Source organism: Anomaloglossus baeobatrachus, chromosome 6 (genome assembly GCF_048569485.1).
Source record: "Anomaloglossus baeobatrachus isolate aAnoBae1 chromosome 6, aAnoBae1.hap1, whole genome shotgun sequence".
Classification (NCBI taxonomy): Eukaryota; Metazoa; Chordata; class Amphibia; order Anura; family Aromobatidae; genus Anomaloglossus; species Anomaloglossus baeobatrachus.
Genome location: NC_134358.1, coordinates 101,933,199 through 101,949,590, shown reverse-complemented (window position 1 = coordinate 101,949,590; position 16,392 = coordinate 101,933,199). Strand labels below are relative to the sequence as shown.

Genomic DNA, 16,392 nt, shown 5'->3' with positions numbered 1-16,392 from the left:
GCCGGATCCGGCGCGATACGGCGTGATTTACAATGGAAGCCTATGGACGCCGGATCCGGCGCGATGCGGCAAAAAACGGATGCGGACACCGGATCTGTCTTTTTAAACTGAGCATGCTCCAATTTATTGAAATAAACGGATCCAGCAAAACGGACGAAACTGATGCAAAAATGGATGCGCCGGATCCGTTTTTTTGACGGATCAGGTATACTGGATCCATCAAAAAAAAGGATCAGGCGCATCAGTTTTTGCATATTCTGCGCCGGATCCATTGCATCAGGCACACGCCAGATTGTGCCTGATGCCAAAAAATTGATATGTGAACGTAGCCTAAGTGATACACCATTGGATTCAGGATGACTTTGCCTACATTATGCTGCTCTCACATGAGGTAGCAAAAAAATGATGTCAGATTCCCTTTAAATGTTTAAGTGGTGTGTGCCGCTATATGAATATCGCATGTTACTCCTGCATGCACCTATCTTAACAAATCAGGCCCTAAGTGTCTTGGCTGACCAGTCCGAGGCAAATTCCCCATCCGCTTTTCCTCAACCTCGCTCCAGTTGACTGACCAGTTTCTCCGAATGTATATACTTAGGGAAAAACCCGTTGGTCAAAGGGATCGGGGCACAGAGATGTACGGAGTATGAAACTATTAAATAAATAAAAAAAATTACTTAACGACTTGTTTCTTTCAAGTATAATAAGAAGAACAAAAACCACTCTGGTCACAAATATGCCCATTACAGACAACATAACAAAAATATAAAATACAACAGTAAAAAAACCCAAATGTCCATACTATATAGAATATATATTTATTAAATGGCGATAAGTATATCACAGCACTCCGAGCAGCACGGCATCGGCCTCCAGCAGGGTTGTATCTGTGTACGCCCCCAAGAACCTGGATGTCATCTCCAGATCGTTCAATCTCAGACGCACTCTTGTCCCTTTCTGGTATTTTCTAGAAAAGAAAAGAAAGAAGTTTAAGAACAGCCACATTCCTCCGAGAACCTTTATAAAGCACAACTACAGTTAAAAGACAACAATTAATATTAGGTTTAAAACAAAAAAATTAATATAGCCGCAGCGCAAAAATACCAGACTGTTTTAGGTCACTCAATGTAATCATGGCCCAACAAGTGTTTTATGCCGAATTGGAGCTAGACCGTACGGATCTGATATCTAGCACTTTCCCTGGAAGCCGCCGTGAAGTGTTACTCTACACAGAGGTGTCATTGTGTCGCCCTACGTTGCTGTGAGGTTGTGTTGCCTGTTCTCGGCTCTCGTGCACGGAGCGGCCGGAGCTGTTAAGGTGAATAATAGTTATTTATTATCCGCTAAACTTCGCCTCGGGCAGGGTTCATTATGGATATTTGTACTTATATCTGGGCTCTGTTGTAACACGCTTCTAGTTTCTTTACACAATTCAGCGGCTTCAACCTAATTCTCCTTCTTGATCACCGCTTGCACCATCTTTATTGTAAAGACCCGCAGGATTTCCCAACATCAAATTACAAATCTTTTTTTCACTAGATTTTTTTTTTTTTTTTTACACTTCCTCTATAGGGTTCATTTGCTATTTGATCATTTAGTACTACGTGAATTGATGAGGTCAGTAGAGACAATTTGGATTTTTGATAAACACAAGAGCAAATAATCAAAATTCACAAAAAAAATCTTTTAACTGTAAATTACAGAGAATTCTCAATAAAACATGCATTTTATTCTTTTAAATTCCTGGTGTTTGTATGGAATTGAGGCCAGTGGGCGGTCCCACTCAGTGATAGTGTTCACTGTATATGTAGGGATAGCGATCAATCACTAAATGGACCGCCCACTGGACTTTTATACATACAAATACCAGGGATTTATATGACTTAAAGGGAACCTGTCAGGTGCAATATGCACCCAGGACCATGAGCAGTACTGGGTGCATAATACAAATCCCTGCCTAACCATTCCTGTGTACGCTAGCATAGATAGAGATCTTTAGAAAAAGTATTTCTAAAGAGCTTATGCTAATGAGGTGACCAACATGCTAATAAATAGGCAGTGACACCGTACATACCTCACTGTTCATGGCAGCCGGCGGAGGGTGGATGCGCAGTGCGCATAATTTTGAGTCCTCAGCACTTTTAGTCAGGCACACTGTACCTCCCTGAAGCTGGGAAGCTTAGGCTAAGTTCACATTTCCGTTGTTTTGCATCAGTCACATGCGTTGCTTGACGCATGTGACTGATGCGTTGTACAACAGATGACAACGGTGATAAAGAAAAGAATTTCTTTGGCGGACTCCGTTGTGTGCGGGGGTGCGGAGCTGAGGACGTCAGTGCCGCGGTCTGCATGGCTGGGGACAGGCGAGTGTGTGTGTGTGTATATATGTATATGTATATGTATGTATGTATGTATGTATGTATGTATGTATGTATGTATGTATGTATGTATGTGTGTGTGTGTGTGTGTGTGTGTGTGTGTGTGTGTGTATGTATGTATGTGTGTGTATGTATGTATGTATATGTATATGTATGTATGTATGTATGTATGTGTGTGTGTGTGTGTGTATATGTATATATGTGTGTGTGTGTGTGTCTACATGCGTGTGTACATGCGGAGCGCGGGAGGGAGCGGAGCACGAGGGGGCGGAGCCGAGCGGGGCCGTGGAGCTGAGGACGTCAGTGCCGCGGGGACTGCAGGGCTGGGGACAAGTGAGTGTGTGTGTGAGTGTGTGTGTCTGAGTGTACACATCCGGAGTGCGGGAGGGGGCGGAGCCGAGTGGTGAAGTGTCGGCCTCCTTGCACACTGTATCCAGGGTAAATATCGGGTATAAGCAAAGCACTTTTTGCTTGGTTACCCGATATTTATCTTGGATACCAGCTTAGCGCGGGCTCCCTGCACCCGTAACCACTGTAAATATCGGGTAACTAACCAAAGCGCATTGCTTGGTTACCCGATGTTTATCCTGGTTATGGGGGCGGGGAGCCAGAGAGCACATGCGCAGCGAAATCCTACGGATCGCGCTGCTCAAAAAACGTTACATGCTGCGTTGCTTTCGCCCGGCGGTCAGTTAAAAAATGACTGACCACGACGCAGCGGATGCAACGCAGCATCATCAGTCACAATCCGTCACTAATAGAAGCCTATGGGGAAAAACAGGATTCCTGCAAAATATTTTGCAGGATACCGTAATTCCTCAAGGCTACGGATTGTGACTGATACAAAACAACGGAAGTGTGAACTTAGCCTTACACCCAGAATCCGTTTAGAGCGTTTGATCGGACGCCCCAGGGACTCCAGATCATGCGCACTGCGCATCCATCCTCTGTCGGCCGCCATGAACGGTGAGGTATGTGCGGTGTCGCTGCGTATTTATTAGCATGTTAGTACGCCCACAGGGGTGTGCTACCATGCTATGTGGGCCGACTAGCTAAGGGGAGAAACGCCCTTGGGACTAGTCCCCAGGTTCATTAGCATAACAAAGAGATTTTTAGAAAAAGTATTTCTAAAGATCTTATATATCTATGCTAGTGTATACAGGGACAGTTAGGCTGGGATTAGTAATATACACCCAGAACTGCTCGTGGTCCTGGGTGCACACTGCACCGGACAGGTTCCATTTAAGTCATTTAAATCCCTGGTATTTGTATGTATACAAGTCCAATAGGTGGTCCATTTAGTGATTGACAGCTATCTCTACATGCACAGTCATGCAGGGAACACTGCACCTGACAGGTTTCCTTTAAATACATGTTATATTGTAATCTTTCTCAACACTGATATATAACATTCAGCTCAGCTTCTTCTGATGTATAATGTGCTGTGTAGATCAGCCCACATGTGCAATGTGACGGGTGAAAATGTGAAAATAATCAGATGTGTAATACGCATTCATTAGCTCTTGATCTGCGATTGTGTTTTGAAGCCCCACTCCTGGCTGTGTAGTGATGTCCGTTCCACACAGACTAAGGCTGCTTTCACACAAGGCACAATCCGGCGCTTTGCAGAAAAAATGCATCTTTTTTTTGCCACCGGATGCGTTTTATCCCTCATAGACTTGCATTAGCGCCGGATTGTGCCACATGGCCTTGCGTTGCATCAGTTTTTTGCCGGATGCGGCATATTTAGCCGATGCGGTGGCCGGATGGAACGTTGCATGCAGCCTTTTTTGTCTGCAGCGAAAAACCGCATTGCGCGATTTACATCGCGACGGTTGAGGAACTTCCACTGTCAGCCGCTTCTCAAAGGCAGCGTGTTGACCAATCAAAGGCAAGCGGCTCATGCCTTTGATGTCAGCGCACTGGCAGCGGAAGGTCTGGCATTGGTCGGGATGGTTACCCTATACACATCCTGTACTGGCGAACTACAAGAACCATGAGGCCGGCGATAGAACGGAAGGTTAGGTGAGCATAGTGTGTGTGTGTGTGTGTGTGTGTGTGTGTGTGTGTGTGTGTGTGTGTGTGTGTGTGTGTGTGTGTGTGTGTGGAATGGCACAATAGGGGACCAGGATGGGACATTGAACAAGTTGTGGAACGAATTGTCTGAGTTTCCATTATTTCCTATGGGAAATCTTGTTTTGCTAGATGCGTAACTTGGTTTACAAGCACACTCCCAGAACGGATTGTTCCCGTAAACCAAGGTTCTACTGTAAACCCAATCTAGGGCTAGGCTTCTCACCAGAGGCTGGTAGCTAGAGAGTCTAGAAAGATTAACTTCAATGCACATTGAATCTGAAACCTACCCCAATTCAGGGATGGCATAGATATTTTTTTTTTCTGGCACAAGGTCAGCACAAAAATGAATCAAACTTGTAAGAAAGTCTGCAGTTCTAAATCAATTTGGAGCATCTTACTGCAGTGAGCTATACATTCAGAACTGCCAAACAAAACGCATGATTGATACATTTTTGATACCTTTTTCCCCAAAGTGGTCCTTATCTTCCAGCAATCACTTGGAATCCTGGAAAAAAGCTGTCCAACCTCCCTACAGAACCACCGCAGGGGAAAGTAAGCATGACACATTAAATGTTCCCCAACTCCAGTCCTCAAGAGCCACCAACAGATCATGTTTTCAGGATTTCCTTACAGAGGGAATAATTTCACCACTTGCGCAATGCTGAGGAAATCTTGAAAACATGATTTGTTGGTGGTTCTAGAGGACTACATTTCGGGAACACTACATTTCACAGCTCCTACTGAAATGGATGAGCTGAGCTGTCTGGATAAGGCAGAGCAAGACAAGTCCTCCAAAGCAAAGACACTCTTTGTAAACACTCTACTATTGAGAACTTTAGTAATTTAACCACCAAGGAAAGTGTTGTCACCTTTGAAATTGTTCCAGGAAGTGATTTATTTCTCCCAGAAAATGATTACAATTACAATGTTTTGTTACACAAATTTATTTCCCTTGTGTGTACTGAAACACAAAAAATGAAAGAAATAATGGCAAATTGGACATAATTGTTGGCACCTTTCCAAAATTGTGAGTCAACCACTTTGTTTCAATCATGTGATGCTCGTTCAAACTCACTAGTAACGGGTATCGGCAATATGAAACCAGATAAAAAGGGGAGAAGTTGACTCAATGTTAGTGTTGCGGGCGGAGGGGGACGCGCTCACCACGCTCGGGTCCGGAGCTTCTGCTGCTGCTGCTCGGTGGCTCGAGTGGTGGACCGGACCCGGGGACTCTAGCAGTGCTCCTCGCCCGTGAGTGAAAAGGGGTGGTTTGGTTAGGGAGATTGTTCGTGACGCCACCCACGGGACGTGGTGATGATGGCACCACCGCTGCTGGTAACGGAGATCCTGGGAGAGATGGTAGGGTGCAGCTGGGATGTTGTCCCCTCCGTGGGTAGGGGGTTGGTGATCCCGGGGCCCGGTGGTGTAACGGGGAGGCTGGATGGCTGGGGTGCAGGGACTGCGCGGCGCGGTGCCAGACGGCACTGGTGTACTCACTCAGACAATCACTGACAAAGTCTCTGGTAAACCAAAATGGACGGATGGACGGGTCCCGCAGCCGGCTGCAGTGTTGATGTTGTGCTCTCCCCGGACGGCTGATGGTGGCTGTCTTTCCCTGCACCTTTGTAAATGTTCTTGACTCCTGTGGTTGCCCACCGGTAGTCCGCTCCCCGGCGTATAGGTGCCGTAGGAGCCAGTTTTGCCCGCAGGCGCTGGCCCTTGGATCTCTAGCCTGTGGCGGTGGCTGTATATCCTCACGGTGTGAGCGGTTGCCTTCAATCGGGACTTGGTTGTTAGGGAACCCCGGGTGTTCCTGTCACATTCGGATTTGACTACTGACGGCAGCTCCAAGCCTGGTCGGGGTCCGATGGTCCTGCCTGTGTGCTCAGTTTCACTCAGTTCCCCGGTCCGGTACCGGTGGGCCGACGCCCGACCCCGGTCCTTACGGCTCTGCGGAGTTCCACCAACTCCTGCAGACGGCCACCACTGTCTGCCAACCTTGCTGTCAGTGCCTGGGCTCCAACCCAGATACCTCAAGTGTTCACTCCTCTCACTTTCACCTCCAAGACTGAACTCTCCTCACTCCTCCACTCCTAAACTGAACTGTCACTTTTCCCGCCTCCAGGTCTGTGAACTCCTCGGTGGGTGGGGCCAACCGCCTGGCTCCGCCCCACCTGGTGTGGACATCAGACCCTGGAGGGAGGCAACAAGGGTTTTTGATTGACTGCTGTAACTGCCTAGGGTGGGGGTGTGTATGTTGGTATGTATGTGACTACCTGGCTAGTCCAGGGCGTCACATTAGCATTGTGTGTCTGTGCGTGCACGACACTAAGCATGGAGAACAGGAGGAGGAGGAGACGAGAACTGTCTGAGGACTTGAGAACCAAAATTGTTGAAAAATATTAACAATCTCCAGGTTATAAAGTTCATCTCCAGAGATCTTGATTTTACTTTGTCCACAGCATAATCAAAAAGTTTATAACCTATAGCAATGTAGCTAATCTACCTGGACGTGGAAGGCAGAGAAAAACTGATGAAAGGTTGAAACACAGGATAGTCTGTATGGTGGATAAGCAGCCCCAAATAAAAGTTACAAATAAATTCAAGCTGTTCTGCAGGCTCAGGGTGCATCTGTGTCAAACTATGCGTTGACATTTGAATGAAATGAAACACTATGTTTGGAGATCCAGTATTAGGCCTAAGCCACACGGAATGAAAATCGGAGCGAGTAGAATGCAATAAAACATCGCATTCCACTCGGACCAATATTAGCCTGTGTGTCAGCCCCCCAGAGCGACTATTTTCTCAGCCCTAATCGGACCGAGAAAACAATCGCAGCATGCTGCGACTGTAATGCGTTCCTAGTTTCTCTCACACCCATTCAAGTCTATGGGGCGAGAGAAAAAAAAAAAAAAAAAATCGCACTACACTCGCGGTACATCGGTGTACTGCAAGTGCAGAGCGAGAATGGCAATAGTCGGCAACGGAGGAGTGTCGCAGTGACACTCGCATGACACTCAGTTCCCGCTGTGCTGCCAGCATGAGCCAAGTGTCATGCGAGGATCGCCGGAGTCCCCTGTGTGGCCCCGGCCTAACCCCACTACTGACACAGAGACTTAAAAAACCTAGACTGCAATTTTGCCAAAATGTACGCAAAAGAGCCAAAATACTTCTTGGAAAGAATCTTGTGGACAGATGAGACTACGATAGAGCTTTTTGTACCTACAGTCAAATATGGTGGAGGTTCAAAGATGTTTTGGAGTCAGTTTGCTGTCTTTGGCACTGGGTGCCTTGACTGTGTGCAAGGTATCATGAAATCTGGATGTCGGGTTGCAGTGTAGTGCCCAGTGTCAGAATGCTGGGTTTATGTCTTAGGCCATGGGTCTTCCAGCAGGACAACGACCCCAAACATACTTTAAGAAGCACCCAGAAGTGGATGATAACAAAGAGCTGGAGACTTCTGAAGTGGCCAGTGATGAATCCGGAACTAAAACCCATTGACCAGCTGTGGAGAGATCTTAAAATTGCTGTTGAGAGAAGGTGCCTTCAAATATGAGAGACCGGGAGCAGTTTGCAAAAGAAGAGTCCAAAATTCCAGTTGAGAGAGGTTTGAAGCCTGATGATGGTTATAAGAAGTGATTGATTGCAGTTATTTAGTTACTAAATATTAAGTTGAGAGTACCAACAATTTTGTTCGGATTGTTTTCGGAATTTTTTGTGAAATTACGTCCAATTGTCTTTTTATCTCGGTGTGTATTGGAACAACAGAAAAAAAACCAAACACATAACAAATGACAAATATGTATAAAAAAAAACGTGTAATTGTAATAAATTTTCTGGGAGAAATACTTAATTTTCAGGGACAATTTTAAGGGTATCAACACTTTCTTCCATGACTGTATGCAGCCTGGGATATTAGATAGCTGTGGTATCCGGGAATTGATGTAGCCTTTTCCTAATTCAAAGTCTTATGTGGATGAATGAACATCACCTCAATTTCTTCAATACTTCTGTTTATAGACAATCTGAGCAGTGCAGGTAAAAAAAAAAAAAAAAAAATATATATAAAAAAATTTAAAAAAAATAAATCACATTTTGAGGGATAAAACAAGTCACAAAACTTTGGCCTAGAAGAACTCTTGAACCGCTGGAGGGTTTTATGCAGACACTTTCAGAGGGGACGTTTTCTTCTTTCGGCATACTCCAGCCTTTCATCTCTTTACTTAACTCTAAAATATTTTCCTTAAAAATTCACTGATCAAAACGGCGTTTTTTCTTGCGTAGCACAATTCAGGAACACGACCGTCAATTATGTTCACATCTCCCATCAGAACGTACATTTTACCAGGATCTGATCAAAGTGCTGCTTAGCGCGCTCCCTTTTGATCCACAAACAAGGAATAACATGCAATAGAGTGTACATTAAGGGATTATTCAACACCCCCGAGTTATACAGCACTTATACGTTAATCTTACAGAAAGCGCGCATTTTGCTTTGAAAACATAAATAAAATGAACTTTTCATCTTGCCCCTTGTCATTCAGGTACAGGAGATATATGTAAGTTAACAGGAATTTGCAGTTTTCTCTGTTTTTGGTTACTTTGTGAGATAAATCGGCGATGGCGGGTTGGACCTACGTTGCATCAGGACAATTTTTCAAATTCAAAAGTGGCAGAAAACGTTCACAAATAATCTGCGTTGTTTCCAGACTTATAAATTCGGAAAAGATGGGAGATACTTTATTTTTTTAGTGCACTTATGCCAGTAAACTGCAAAAGCCTTGTCTGCAATTAGTCTAACTTTTAAGGGACAAGAGAATAAGTTTTGGTACGGTGTTAGCTAGTTGAAAAATGATTGAGAGAACAATCAATCATTTTTAAGGGCCATTAATGTTTAGTGATCGTCAAATATCTTCAGCCATACTGGTTACCTGGTATAAGCCCAAACTCTACTCAATGACCAAAATGGCTATGGTAATAATTCCGCCTATATTTACTAATGAGATCAATATGGCACTGACTTCCGGCAGCCCTACTACGGGACCATGGCATCTACACTACATGCACAATAGTATTGGGACAAGTCATAATTATTGAATTTGGGGTCTTTATTCAGTCCCGATGTACATCCGGCCCCTCACCATACAGTCTGCCTTTACTATAATTTGTGATAGAACGACTTGTTATGAAGAGTTCACCGATTGGAGCATGATCCTATAACACCGATGCAACAAATACAATTCTCAATTTTCTTTCCACCGAAATATTTTGCGATCAACTGCGAATGGAGTTATTAAAAAAGTGAAAAAGCTTTGAGGAATCGCAGCTTTTTTTTCTAACTGTAGTTTTTATTGAATTATATAAAGTTCAATAGATTATATCAGTTAACATAAGCCCAATAAAATTGCATACTGTAAAAAAAAATAAAAAAAAAATAAAGTATCAATGCAAGAACAAAACACTGAAGCTTGAATCGCAGCAACTTAAGCAGGAATTGACAGACCATAAAAACTTACCGAGTGGTGTCACCAAGTACTGAGGAGGTAAGTGTATAAAATCTGCCAACGCCCCACTGAGTCCACAAGTGTTCTGTGTGGTGGACAATCACGCTTCTCTAACTGCAAGACTAATGGACAAGGGTGGGGGTTGGCACATGTCAGGAGAACATTACCTACCTATCTGCACTGCAGGAAGAATCATGACATGGTGAGGTTTTCCAGCTGTCGGCTGAGGCTTTTTTTATTTTTTTTTTTTAGTTCCAGTGAAAGAAAATCTTAATGTTTCAGAATAACCAAACATTTGGACAATACTTGGGTGGAACAGTTTATAAGCCCATTTTCTGTTCCCCACAACTGTGCTCCAAAGCTCAAAAGGTCCATAAAGGCATGCTTGAGGGAGTTTGATGTTAATAAAAAAATCCCCCCAAAAACCCTCAAACTTGATTGGCTGCAGAGATCCCTGACCTCAACCCCATCTAACACCTTTGTAATGAACTAGAATGGAGGTTATGAACCAAACGTCTCCTCCATCCTCCAACATCAGAGTCTGACCTCACAAATGCTCTTCTGGGTGAATGGCCAAAACTTTCTGGAAACAAACTTCAAAATAAAAAATCTCAGAAGCATTGAAGCCATTATAGCTACGGTACAAAGTGGAATCCAGCATCATATTAAAGTTTGTGGATTTAGAGTGGGAGGTCATAAAAGCTTCTGTAGGTGTAGGGTGGCGGGTGTCCCAATACATTTGTCCATACAGTGTAAGTAAATGTGACTGAGGTGCAGCCGCCTACACAACCATATATACAGCATTTGACCTTAGTAAATAATGAAAAGGATGCAGATTTTATTGGAGTCTGGGAGCCCCTTTATTCATCTCATTATTGGGGTTCCTGGGCAAATTAAAAAGTTTATCTGAAGAGCAACATTTTTTCTTTTACAAAATTTTTAGATTTGTTCGTAAAAATTAAAGAAGCATAATTCACTGGTTCTCTGCAGCATCCATTATAATGCTGTGTGCAGTGATGACAGGACATGGGACCGCTGCAGCCCATCACTAACTGTATGAGATGACTGCTGTGGCTTCTGATTGGCGGAAGGAGCCACACTTCCCTATTACAAGAAGTCTTAAGAGGACTGGGCAGTGTCACAAAAGGAAACTGGTCAGGCGAATATTTAATTTTTAAAAACAATTTAGGGGGTAAATTATCCTTTCAATATCCTTAGAGTCTACAGACATTGTTAGGCTGTCCCAAAAAACATATTTTAACATGACAATTGTCAATATTCCTCCACACACACTACAGAAGTACCTGAACTGACTGATGGGCAACAAATAGGTCACCTGTGTCTACACAAGTGGCTGAGGGATAGTCCGCCCTCCATAGCCGATATTCCCTGTTATGGCTGCAGAACATTGTGCACAGCTCGTTCTATGGAGGTATTATACAGGCACGCAACCTAAAGTATTCTTAGCTTGAAAGCCCTCGACAATAATCCACAGTGGATGATGTGTTTAGACAACAGTGCCAGAAGATATAATCAAAATGAGTATCTGTGTGAGGGACACACTAGCGATAGGGATATCGAATTACCACAGTTTCATCTGTAATCTGTGTGCGTAAATAATGAACCTTTACGTCCTACTGTAGAGGCGTGAAACAGACCCCGGAGAAGGATGTGCAGGTGTTAGGAGCTTTGTGTAAACAGGTTTCACAGGCCAAACCTTAAAATCTGGTACAAAATCCTAAATTATACAGTTCTACAGCTGAGCTGTAAAACACTGTAATAAACACAGGTCTGACTGGAGGAGTCATGGGCATAATGGTGGGCCCTTCCTCTCAACAACTAAAGCTCGTCTCTTATTCCCACCGTCACTCAATAGAAACACGATACTAGATGGCCTCACAGGTCAAAACCCTATAAATCTGCCAGGAGATGGAAGTATATCAGCATAATCAGCCCACGACCCCCTTAACACCATCCCGGGATGGAGGAAAAGCTGGGAGGGTGAGCTTGGTCAATGAAGTCACCAAACCTCAAAAATGCACTGTGGTCCGACCTCCGCAAAATCTTATGAAAAAGGCTGGAAATAAAATAAACTAATAATAAGCCATACTGTCCACCTGTGAACACTGTCACTCCTGTGGTCTCTGCCAACCAACAGTGAGGAAGGGACTACTGGAGACCCTGGTGGAGGTCTGTGATCGGTAGTAGCGGTTAAATGACTGGAATGGGACCTCATGGGATGTGCCTTGGATAGTGTCATGATGGCTCAGTGGTTAGAACTGCAGTCTAGTAGAGCTGGGGTCCTGGGCTCAAATTAAAGGGAACCTGTCATCAGAAATTTCGCCCAAAAGCTAAAAGCTTCCCCCTCTGCAGCTCCTGGGCTGCATTCTAGGAAGGTCCCTGTTATTATTGTGCCCCATGTGAGACCAAAATAAAGCCTTTATAAAGTTCTACCTTTTTGTATGCAGCTTCTGTAAATCCGTCACGGGGGCGGGCTCTCTGCCGTCCGTTATTCTGCCCCCTGGTCCTGTATGCCGCCCCCATCGCTCCTTTCCATATCTGATGCACCGCCCACTGCTCCAGCCATCCCCGCGCATGCCCAGTGCCAGTCTCACAGGACTGAGCAGTGTGACCGCTGGTGACTTGTGCGCAGGCAAGTGATTATGGACGGGACTGTGACTGTTATCAGCAAGTACCCGGCCATAGTCTCTTGAGCGCGCAAACCTCTCCAGCATTCACACTGAGCTCAGTGTAGATGCTAGACTGTATGGGCTGCTTCCAGGGATGACGTCCCTTTGTCATGTGATAGGGGCGTGTTCGAAATACTATCACATGACAAAGGGACGTCATCCCTGGAAGCAGCCCATACAGTCTAGCATCTACACTGAGCTCAGTGTGAATGCTGGAGAGGTTTGCGCGCTCAAGAGACTATGGCCGGGTACTTGCTGATAACAGTCACAGTCCCGTCCATAATCACTTGCCTGCGCACACGTCACCAGCGGTCACACTGCTCAGTCCTGTGAGACTGGCACTGGGCATGCGCGGGGATGGCTGGAGCAGTGGGCGGTGCATCAGATATGGAAAGGAGCGATGGGGGCGGCATACAGGACCAGGGGGCAGAATAACGGACGGCAGAGAGCCCGCCCCCGTGACTGATTTACAGAAGCTGCATACAAAAAGGTAGAACTTTATAAAGGCTTTATTTTGGTCTCACATGGGGCACAATAATAACAGGGACCTTCCTAGAATGCAGCCCAGGAGCTGCAGAGGGGGAAGCTTTTAGCTTTTGGGCGAAATTTCTGATGACAGGTTCCCTTTAAAGACATTCGCAAGCAGTTTGTATGTTCTCTCCATATAGGTATAGTGATAGGGAATTTAGATTGTGAGCCCCAATGGGGACGGCGATGATCATGTCTGTAAAGTGCTGTGGAATTAATTCGTTAAAGGCGTCTTTAGGCTGTCTGTATAATTTCCCGGTGAACATCGCCTACTTGGTAAAAGCCATAAATATTTGCACTAAAGAAAAAAGGGGGGCCCATATCTCTGGAATCATTTGGCAGATTAAAGGGAATCTGTCAGGTCCTGTATGTACCCAGAACCATGAGCAGTTCTGGGTGTATATTTCTAATCCCTGCCTAACTGTGCCACACTATAGTAACATACATAAAGAGATCTTTAGAAAAAGTATTTCTAAAGATCCTTTATAATATACAATGAGGCCAGGGACTTGTCACACGGGCGTTAGTTCCCTTGGCTAGTCAGCCCCCTTAGCATGTAAGTATGTCCCTGTGGGCATACTAATGAATGCACAACGTCAGAGGTATGGTCGAGTTCACCTCTACTGCCACCACGTCTGACACTGGATTTCAGCTCAGTACTCATGATCAGAAGTCTTTAACTTTTAGTCATGCACACTGAAGCCAGGTGTACGTGTCCCGGCTTCAAACTGGTGTAGTGCACATGGCAGGAAGTCTGGGGATAACCTCATCATGTGCACTGAGCCGAAAACCAGAGGTGGCTGCAGAGAGGTGAGAGCGACCATACCTCTGATGCTGAGCATTCATTAGCATGTTAGCATGTCCACAAGAAAAGGGGGCCGACTAGCCAAGGGAAATAACACCCTTGTGACTAGTCTGTGGCCGCATATCATAAAGGATCTTTAGAAATACTTTTTCTAAAGATCCCTTTATCTATGCTACTAGATGCTGAGACTGTTAGGCAGGGATTAGCAATATACACCCAGAACCGCTCGTGGTTCCATACAGGACCTGACAGGTTCACTTTCAAAAATGGAACACTCAGGAGAGCAGCGGGAAGAAAACAAACTGGCCGCTTTTCCCCTTGTGATAGGTCCTGTTTAAACCATATTTGTAGATTTGTAATGGGGGATCGAAGAAAAAAAAAAGTCACAAAAAGCATAAAAAAAAACCAAAACAAACTAAAGACACACAATCTGAAAATATCTTCCACTAGTGCAGAACATTCATCTACAGCCAATAATTTCCTACAGACTGATGATTCCGTCTTTTGCGCCCATCCCCCCCTTTCCTTCCCTATCTGTTGTAATAGCAGCTAAGTTATGAACAATGGCGGTGAAAGTTGTTGTGCCGTCTCGCTGTGCCTGCAGGGGAGCTTATTTTCAATGAAAAAAACAGGCAATTACGTGGCGATACCGGTGTCACAAGCTCCAACTGCTGCTCCTTGTAATTTGAACACAATCTCCCAGATACTTTAATCACGTCTAATCCAATTTATTAAAGAAATTCTTAAACAGCCCTGTCGCACCTGCATATAAAGATATCCTGAAAACCGTCAGCCTGAAAGGCATCTGCCATGTCTGTCAGGTAATGTGCAGCGTAAACACGGCCCTACGTGACAGATGTTCCCTGCAGCTAAAACATTTGCGGACGGGAGATCAATGGAGAAAGTTAGCGGGAAGCGGAAATGTAGCTAGCGCTTACACAGATCCCACTGCAGCGGTTCAGAGGGAGGCACAAATGATAGGTTGCTGTAGGCACGGTAATCACACATAAACCTATTATTATATTCTGGCACCAAGGCTCTAATCCATAACACCGCTCCGGCATTCATAGGAGGATGCTTCAAAGTCGGAGATATTTTGGTTAATAGACCCATGATGCTCAACAACCGGTAAGGTAATGTCCATCGTCGATTTATTACATTCTCAGGCATCCAAAGCAGCACTACTGCTCAGACACACACATTTTAACATTTAAAGGGTAACTTAACTTATAGGAAGAGGGCAAAATATACATAAATATGCAACTATCTGACTACAGGTGTACAACTTCTTAAAATAAGAGTTTACTACTTATATAGTATGACATTAACTATATAAAAAGGTAGAAAGAAACAGATTGTCAGCTGCCAGAGGGGGATGGAGACTGATTCTAAGCCTCCAGTTGCACAATTTGGCAGAAGCACCAAGCTGGACACATGGAAGACGTACTAAAAACTACCTCTTTTACTACCAATTTAGGACTTTTATATAACCCACTTAAAGGGAACCTATCATGTATCATCCACCCTCCTCTCTGTCTATCACCCCGCCCATTCTCTATGCTCTGCAAAAGATTGTCGATTACATCCCCACTAATCCGAACCTCCCACTCCCGGACCCAAGACTTCTCCCGAGCTGCACCAATCCTCTGGAACGCTCTACACCAAGAAGCTAGGACAAATCACAACTTACTCAGCTTCAGACGTTCCCTAAAAACCCATCTTTTTAGGGTGACCTATCACACTCCCTAGCCGAACTAAATTCAGTCCCTCCACAACTTCTCAGAACATAACCCCACGTCAAAATCCATTTAAATGCATCTCAAGGTTCTGGCCAACTGGTCCAGGAAGCCATTATCTATCCCCCATTTCCTTGACATGGCTGGACTGCCATTGTAAATAAGCACTTGTACTTTGACACCCCCCCCCATTGCATTGTAGATTGTAAGCTCTCACGAGCAGGGTTGTCTTTTTTCCTTACTCCAATTATTGTATTTTCGATAACTGTTATTTGTTTGTATATGAACCTCCTGAATTGTAAAGCGCTGCAGAATATGTTGGCGCTTTAGTAATAAAGATTATTTTTATTTATATGTACCCCATGCCCGTACCCACCAGTATTTAAATATTACTAAATACCCTGCCTAACGAGCCCTTTATACTGCGTGACACCTAAACACATATTGAAAAAAATAACTTTATAAAAGACCCTTTTTCAATATGTAAATTAGGCCTTTGACTAGTCGATGGGGCGTTAGTTCCACAGACTACAGTTCAAATTTGGAGAGAAAAGGGTTAATAGACTGCGCTGCCATAGAAGAGGATCGACGTGGAAGAAATTATGTTGTCTATGCCTTTCAAAGCCTTTAAATGGGCACCTGTGGATCAACCAGTTACAACACACCTGACAGATT

At 44.5% G+C, this 16,392-nt stretch overlaps 1 protein-coding gene across 1 annotated transcript in view; it reads right to left on the bottom strand.

Annotated features, from left to right (window-relative positions):
* Window positions 1-799: 799 nt before the first annotated feature.
* The window catches only part of TPD52 (tumor protein D52), a 275,297-nt gene continuing 259,704 nt past the window's right edge, over window positions 800-16,392 (bottom strand). The window contains exon 7 of the mRNA XM_075353150.1: window positions 800-967. Within this exon, the coding sequence (XP_075209265.1) occupies window positions 841-967 (127 nt within the window). The 3' untranslated portion in view covers window positions 800-840. The remainder of the gene's footprint in view (window positions 968-16,392) is intronic.